Source organism: Tasmannia lanceolata, unplaced genomic scaffold (genome assembly GCF_043159265.1).
Source record: "Tasmannia lanceolata isolate RefF3 unplaced genomic scaffold, GAP_Taslan_0.1 ptg000007l, whole genome shotgun sequence".
In the NCBI taxonomy this organism is placed as follows: Eukaryota; Viridiplantae; Streptophyta; class Magnoliopsida; order Canellales; family Winteraceae; genus Tasmannia; species Tasmannia lanceolata.
The window spans coordinates 19,481,797-19,490,078 of NW_027518684.1; the positions used below are offsets into that span (position 1 = coordinate 19,481,797).

Consider the following 8,282-nt stretch of genomic DNA (forward strand, 5'->3'; position numbering starts at 1 on the left):
TCGACTTGATTTGCAAAATTAATTGAACCGTGATGACTCAAAATTGCAAATTGGGAAACTAGAACTCTTTTTGCAAATAAAGCAAAGTAGAAGACTTCTTTTGCAAAAACCCCCTCTTCCATTCCTGAATGACTCAAGGGGGTGTCAATATCAAATATTTGTGGGGGTAAGCGTCAAAACCAGCCAACTTCAGTAAAAACAGTTAAAAGTTCATCTTTAAGATAGAAATCAACCGATTTGGCTTCCAAGACAGCACATCTCTCCTCTCCAAGATTTAACGACACTTGTCTAAGTACGAGAACCACGTGTCGTCCCGATATTTATTGTTTCGTTGCAAAGGTGGCAAAATCCGTTTCCCTTGTTAAAACCTTCTGCAAATCTCGTCTCTCAAGGAGACCCTCGAACAGTTCTGTTTTTTTTGTGATGGATACTCAAATGGCCGGAAGACAGCCCCATACTTACGATGAAGGCCATCATGGTATCGCTGAGAAACTACGTTTGTAAAGGGCATTTGTGTAATTCGAGAAATTCTTCCTCTAATGTGATTGTTTTTTTTTTTGTTTTTTTATGTAGCTACAGACGAGGGAGAAGAGAAAAAGTCGGTTTTAAAAAAGGTGAAGGATAAAGCGAAGAAGATAAAAAATACACTCGTGAAGAAGCGTCATGAGGAAGGAGAAGGAGGAGAAGAAGAAGAAAGGGAAGGTGGTGACGGAGCCCCACTAAGTACGTAATTTTCAGTGTCTACAACCATTGAGGAAGGTTATTTTCGTCATTTTCAGTGACATAAAGCTAAAACTACATATTTATCCTTTTAATCTGTGGTTTATGAATCTGCAGCAGCTGGGAACTTTGAGGGTGGAGTGGAAATTCCAGAGCAATCTAGGGATATTTTCGTAAATTCACCTCCCGTCGGGCAAGACCCAAATTATCAGACCAAAGTCGCCGAACCTATACCAACAGGTAACAGTGTTTACTGCAAGGATTTGTGCTAACGTGCGCCGCATTTTGCTACTATATATATTATTAACATGCAACGTAAATTTCAACTGTATAGTAAATAATAATCGGATTATGCTGACTCCTTTTTTAGGCCTTCATAAATGAATAGAATTCTACCGTGCGCCAATGTATACGGTGCAAATTAGCCCGGTGCCTTGGATATGACTAACATGCACCGCGGGTGTGACAGGTGGTGGGAACGAAGCTGGAGTGGACCCCCTTCTCCCCACTTTCAAAACCATGAATCTCTCGGACTCGGACAAACCCTCTACGGAAATCCACTACCAATTCTCATCTTCCACTAAAACCAACACCTTTCCAGAAAATCCTCAACATGTCCCAACCCAGCAACAGAGCAGCACCTACACTGAAAAGCTCACTTCCGCCACGTCAGCAATCGCCGGCAAAGCCATTTCCGCGAAAAACATAGTCGCTTCTAAACTCGGCTACGGCCCGACAGAAGATCCGACAGAATCCGATAAGGATCCGTATGAGGAAGTAAAGGTGGTGGAAACGGAAGGGGGTGTGAAGAGGTCCGATACGGGAGTTTCGGTGAAGGAGTTTGTAGCGGAAAAGTTGAGGCCTGGGGATGGAGATAGGGCGCTTTCGGATGTTATTTTAGATGCTATTCGTAAGAGGAGAGATGACACGCCTGAAAATGCGTCAGATCAGCCGACGGTGAAGGTCTCCGGCAGTCCGAGTCCCGGAGGTGGGTTGGTGGGCTTGATTAGAGCCGTTGGGTCGCTGTTTGGTAAAGGAGGGGAGTCACGTGGTAAGCACGGGTTTCGATTTGTTTTTTTTTAATCTAATCGAAGCATCTCCACCGTTTACGTGGCTATGTTCATTGACTGCACGGCCCACGGCCCAGTAGATAGAGTGAAATAATTAAAAGTCAAATGTTGTTAGCCTTTGGATCTATTATTTTTGTTTTGTGATGTAAGGTCTTTGTTTTTTGTGCAGAGGACGCTTGCGGGGGGAGTGAAAAGAAAGATTGAAGTAAATAGCTGAAGATTAATCTGCTCTGTTGTTTAATTTTGTATATAGTTTCATGGCTTGTTTGTGTGTGGCTTTTGAAAATCAGTAAATAAATGAGACTTGATTTGATGCGGTATTTTGAAAATAAATGGCTTGTTTGTGTGTGGCTTTTGAAAACCAGTGCAAAACTGGTTTTGATGAGGTGGGTCCCACGATCCTCACCCAAGCCCATGCATTGGGTGAGGCGCCCACTAGTTGACAACTTGACACCTCATCTTATGGAGGGGTGTGGTGCATATATAGCATGCGCCAAGAATGCTAGTATTATATAAAAACCTTATAATGGTTTGGATCATATGTAAATCTTACCTTACCTCTGTGTCAAGGGATTCGCAAGGCCATTTCCTGGTTCAACAAATTAAATGTATTAGGGATGTACCCTATTACCCTCTGTTTATGTTTCCAAGGATGTATTTTTTATGACAAAAAAGTACCCCTTTACCTTGATTTTCAAAATACTAGGGCTACTGTCAAACGAACAAGCTTCTTGAGTAACTTGGTTATTTCACATGGTATCATAGCTATAGGATTTGGGTTCAAAACTCACAATTCCTTGATATCAAAAGTCTTATAATGCCAACCCAAAAAAGAGGGGCCACACGGTGTCGTAGGATTTGAGCTACGTATAAGGCTAACCCAAAAAGAGGGGCTACACGTGAGGGGGAGTGTCGGGAAACTCATCGACTCCTTGATATTAAAAGTCCATGTGTAAGGCCAATCCAAAAAAGAAGTGCCACACGTGTTGACGTATATAAATGATTAAATAACACTAAAACTCCAGCTACATCCGATTTTTTATTAAAAAACAGTTTAGATAGGTCGGGCAAGCGTAGAGAAATTCAGAGGTGAGTTGAGTTAGGGTTGGCCATCCTCGACACAAAGCTCGGCTTGGGTCAAGTTAGGGTTGAGGGGGTTGGGCTAGGGTTGGCCTCAACTTTTCCCAAACCAACCCCGCCGGAGTTGCACCCCTAGTAGTTCACAACATCACTTGGAGTTGGATAGGACAATCTTGGCACAAGCGTTTCTTCGTTTAGTTTCCCCACACATTGTGGGTCATCAAACGTGGATAATTAAAACCAACTTATACTTTGCATTAACCACAAAAAGAAAACCTCTTATTTCCTTTAAATTACCAAAACAACCTTACAGCATAATCCTGCACAATGCAAGTACTGTGCAGCAAGGGATGCACACAACAAAATATCAAAATAACATATCCATATATTTATATATAATAAAAAAATAAAATTCAATTAAACACAATTAGGGTTACATTATGGCACATGCATGTGGATTTTCATCGCTGAATAGAGACGCCACGGCCTCATCTGATGCCATGGCCACTGAATAGGCTGCCGGAGTATGGAAGAAAGTGTGAACGCTGGCGGCACCTTCGCTAGTCCTTTCGTAATAGTGATTGGTAATGTGAGTTGGAAACTTATAAAATGAGGAATAATGGGAGTATGCTGGAAAAGGCCACGGCTCAGCTGCTTTGCCCGTACGTCTTACCGTCTTAAGTACCTTCTTCTCCTCCACCGCACGCCCTCTTACCGTGACCTTCTGCGTGTCCATATCAATGTCTATCTCCTCCACCCCTGCAAATTTCGGTGAGAACGGGTTTTTATTAGTGACAAGAAAACTACACACGCTGTGCGCTAATATTATTCATCTGAATATTTATTTTTACGATTAAATTTTAGTGAGATAGAAATACCTAAGAGGTTAAAATTTTATGGTATTTAATAGCTATAAAGAAATTTACATCTACAAGGTATTTAACTGCTATGCTGAACGAAATTTATTAGCTAAAAAGAAGTTTACATTTAAAAGGTACTTAATAGCTAAACAATTACATTTATAGGTTTTAAATATCTCTGGGGTACCCAAGTAATCTTATTATATATTATGTAGATTATTATCTAAATTTAATACAAGTATTGTTTTTATCTAATCTAGGTTTATCTTCCCATCCGCTAGTGTATGATTTAAGATAGAAGGCCATGTTTGGCAACCATGAATTTTCTTCCATGAAATTGTATTTTGAAAGTAGTGAGAGGGGGCCATTCAGGGAAGGGGTGGCAGATGGAAAAACTAGGGGAAGCATGAGTGAGGAGAGGGTGAGAATAGGCTGAAATACAAGGAAAAGAAAAACATTAAGAAAAAAATACATTTTATTTTTCCCCTGCTCATGCTATCTCAACTCTCTTCATCTCCCACCCTCCCTAGCCCTCTCTCTAGCACTTGATAAAATAAAATTCCATGGAATATTTTTTCAAGGCAGTCAAAAGTGGCCTCAATGCTTAGGATTAAAGAACTTGTTAAATACAAATTAAGATTATTTCATATAATCAACATACCTTTGAGCTTGAAGAGTGCTTTCTGTATCTTCGAAGCGCAGCCTTCGCAATCCAAGTTATGAACTCTCACCTCCACCACCTGCAGCCAACGCGTAGTATGCATCATTTGCAGGAAAAAAAAAAGATCCTTCATTACCTTTAATCACTACCAAAAACATACTTACCGACATGTTTTAGGGGAAAATGAGAGAGAAAATGGGTCAATGTTGAAGATAAGTGCAGGAGTAAGAGCTCCCAAGAAGCTTATATATAGAAAAGAATATCTAAGGGTTAGATTTTAAAGTGGTTTAAACGGATATTGTCTAGTGAGAAAATGTGGGAAACTTTGGAGCGTTTGGTTTTGAAATTTGAAAGGAGAAGGGAGGAGAGAAAAGTTTAAGGCGTGCAGTGGGAAAGGGATACTTTAAGCACCGCAAAGGCACTTTTTTTCCCACTGCCTCAGAAAAAGAAATGTATGGTTAAAGGGTAGAAATTCCAGAAGAAGGCTGGCAAAGTAAAGAGAAAAAAAAACTCAAAAGTAAGAGCAAGAGGATAGAAATTGAACTGGAAGGCTGCCAATGTCTAGCAAAAGAGGTACAGTAAATGAAAAAAAGAGTGTAATTTCTAGCCTCTTAGTACTTTGTAACGAGTGTAAGGGCGACCAAATTAGTGCCACAATACATGTCATGTAGGCCCTATTTGGATTGCCAGAAAAATATTTCCCACCCCAAAATTTAGGAAATGATATCAGCACAACCCTTTTTTGATAGTTTTACTAATCCATCTTGTCTTTTAGTGTTTAAAAAGTTGTCAAAAGGTTATTACATTTCCTGAAAAGCCCTCACGAGCCAATTAATGAAAAAACTAAAGCTGGGATTGTGCAAATATCAAGATGAGGTTGTGTTGATAACATTTCCCCAAAATTTTTCCTCGGAATAATTTATCTAGAAACCTGGGCACATAAAACCTAGCCTCTAAGTCTCTAACCCAACACAGTACTGTTACACTTTATTTAATTTGAAACTAACTGTGGAACATACCTCCGACCATGGCTATTAGAATTGAAGACAACAAATCCCTTGAGCTTTCACGAATCACGAAACCGAACTACGATGTCCTCTGCGCGCTCAAACAAGAGAGATCTTCTAATCTTTAGAAGACCTTAAGGCTCATTAATCGATGGAATCCAAATACTCTTTTCCTCTCATATCAGGGACCCTCTCTTTAGATGGAACTTTTGCTATACGTATGTGTGTGTTCCCATCAAACTAAACACACATATATATAGATTTGGGATCACAAGAGTTTGTGTCCTTCCACACTTGAAAGACTCATGTATTTTAGAGTTTCAAAACACTTGAGACTTATTTCTTAAGATTCCCTTTCTTAATACAACACAATGTGAAAAGAAAACCAACATCTCTTTCTATAGTGAACCCCACCAATGTGGGCCACACAATAAAACGCCAACAAGTACAAGAAGAGAATCAAAAAAGAAAAATCCTAGGAAAAAGATTTACTTCCACAGTTTAGAGGAAAATAGTATTGTTACAGCTTATTCATAGGGATATAGTTATATTATATATGAGACTTTATATGGTGTGTACTCCTGCAGTCCAGTAAATTTCAAAAAAGTATAGCGAAGCCCACAACATAAGATGATCCAAACCGTTCATTTGTTGGGTCACAACGTAAATAGGTTGTACCCGATAAATCATCTCTATAGGATGATCCTAACACTCCAATCTATGGAGATTTATACAATTTGCTTCTCCTCTTCAGATCAGTGGGTTAAGATCACCCTATGGAAATGATTTTCGGGGTACAAGCTGTCTATGTTGTGGACCAACAAATGAACGGCTTAGATCATCCTAAGAAGGGAGACCCAATGTATTCTTTGGAAAATACTGAGCTTCTCGCACACAGCATATAGGGTTGGCAATTTCACCCATGAAAACTGGGACCCGCCCCGCCCCGCACAGGGCGGAGATTCCCCAGCTTGGAGCGGGGACGGGAACCTAAAAAATTCCCCGTAACAGGGACGGGGTGGGAATAGGGATGGAGATGGACACGGCCCGCCCCGTTTTAAATATGCAAGCCATTATCAATATCCTCTTATTTTAGTAATTATTGTTTTAGTATTTTTTTGTTAACAGTAAATATTTCTTTTAGGCTAGTGATATTGGCACTACCATATATTGATAAGTGCACAAACACGGCTTGTCTTTTTCTTTTTATGGGCATTAAAAAGCTTTTTTGAGGTGAGGATTTTTTTTGTACGGGGTGGGGATGGGAATTAGATATTCCCCGCGGGGCAGGACGGGGAATGCAACATCCGGCCCTACCCTGTTGCCGGCCCTAGCAGCAGATAAAATCTCATAGTATATTGATGGTACTTCTAAATAAAGCTTGAACTGCAGTGGCTGAAATTACCTATTTTCATGTGCAATAAAATAATGGAAAATCAGCTAATTCTGAAATAGTTTTTATTTTCCAAAATTTTCCCAAAAAATTCCTGCAATCCAAATATGGTTGTACAGAAATATTTTAACCATATAAAGCCCAAAATGTGAAAAGATGAAAGTTAACTTTTAAAAGGCCACACTACCCGTGATGGCTAGGGGTGCAACTCAACCCGACCCGACCCGAGGAACCCTTTTTTCCAACTTGAACCCTGACCCGACCCGACCTGGCCCAATTTCCATCCCGACGAAGTTCAACCCGACCCAACCCGACCCGAGGAACCCTTTTTGTCCAACTCGAACCCGACTAGACCAGAGTTCAACCCATAGTTAGTGAAACGTGATTCGGCAAAAAACATGGGACGACAAAAATTCGAGTTTCATACGGTAGTTGTTCAAACAAACGTAGCAAAAAAAAAAACCCTTTTTGTCCAACTCGAACCCGACTAGACCAGAGTTCAACCCATAGTTAGTGAAACGTGATTCGGCAAAAAACATGGGACGACAAAAATTCGAGTTTCATACGGTAGTTGTTCAAACAAACGTAGCAAAAAAAAAAACCCTTTTTGTCCAACTCGAACCCGACTAGACCAGAGTTCAACCCATAGTTAGTGAAACGTGATTCGGCAAAAAACACGGGACGACAAAAATTCGAGTTTCATACGGTAGTTGTTCAAAAAAACGTATAAAAAAAAAAACAGAAACACAAGAAAATGAGTTTAGAATTTTGTCATTTGCAAAATATGCTGGGGTAAAATTGGAAAGTTGGCCAAAAAGATGTGTTTAAAATGTTTAAAACGCATTTCAAACGTGTTTAAAACGTTTGCCTAAAAAGACGGAGTTGTATTCATTGTATTTTAACGGAGTTTTAAATGGCACACCAATAAAACACTTTTTTTTTTTTTTTAAATGCCTTTTAAAACGGAGTTTTGCTAACTATGGTTCAACCCGACCAGACCCGTGTTTTTAAGCTTATAAAATAAGTTCATAAAAAATGTCGGGTTTCACTAAGGCCGGGTTGCCCAAATTCACAGCCCGACCCGACTTGCACCGGTAGTGATGGCGTGATATGTTTTGATAGAGTGGGGGCCCACTATTTTGCCTAGGTTTCATGTTCTCCCCTTGAGCCCAAGTATAGGGTGATGCCCACCATTTGACATCAAGTTAACGTAGAATCCACAGCCCAAGTAGAATTACTATGAAAGCCCGTGGTACGTACAGGGGGTTATCTCTCTGTTTCTTTCCCGTACCTATGATGAACACCAAGAATTTGGTAAAGAACAGTATTGGTTTAACAGAGGAAACCAGGCCTCAAACGATGATCCCTTCCACCTATTCATTATTTCTTAAATAGAAATCTGCTACAACGTTCACATACACATTAACAGGCTAAAATTTAGCATAACAACCATGACTCAACACCTGATAACAACTTCCCTATAAATTAGGA

At 40.0% G+C, this 8,282-nt stretch overlaps 2 protein-coding genes across 5 annotated transcripts; one reads left to right on the forward strand and one right to left on the reverse strand.

Moving 5' to 3' along the window:
• Nucleotides 1–337: 337 nt before the first annotated feature.
• On the forward strand, nt 338–2,481 carry LOC143882218 (uncharacterized). 4 transcript variants are annotated; one of them, XR_013252136.1, is made up of 6 exons: nt 339–478; nt 574–723; nt 838–960; nt 1,190–1,771; nt 1,960–2,047; nt 2,123–2,481. XR_013252136.1 is itself a non-coding variant. In XM_077385695.1 (5 exons), exons 1-5 carry the CDS (start codon nt 424–426, stop codon nt 1,992–1,994), a joined length of 942 nt encoding a protein of 313 aa, XP_077241810.1. In that variant the 5' UTR covers nt 338–423; the 3' UTR covers nt 1,995–2,110. The 4 variants fall into 4 exon arrangements, 3 of the variants coding, with proteins under 3 accessions (XP_077241810.1, XP_077241809.1, XP_077241811.1); XM_077385695.1 differs by lacking the exon at nt 2,123–2,481 and having other exon boundaries at nt 338–478; nt 841–960; nt 1,960–2,110; XM_077385694.1 differs by lacking the exon at nt 2,123–2,481 and having other exon boundaries at nt 1,960–2,110.
• A 646-nt stretch (nt 2,482–3,127) lies between these two features.
• Nucleotides 3,128–4,732, reverse strand: LOC143881119 (Heavy metal transport/detoxification superfamily protein). Its single transcript, XM_077384117.1, has 3 exons — nt 4,556–4,732; nt 4,392–4,470; nt 3,128–3,629 (listed from the first exon to the last, which is right to left on the reverse strand). Exons 1-3 carry the CDS (start codon nt 4,559–4,561, stop codon nt 3,304–3,306), a joined length of 411 nt encoding a protein of 136 aa, XP_077240232.1. The 5' UTR covers nt 4,562–4,732; the 3' UTR covers nt 3,128–3,303.
• Nucleotides 4,733–8,282: the final 3,550 nt, after the last annotated feature.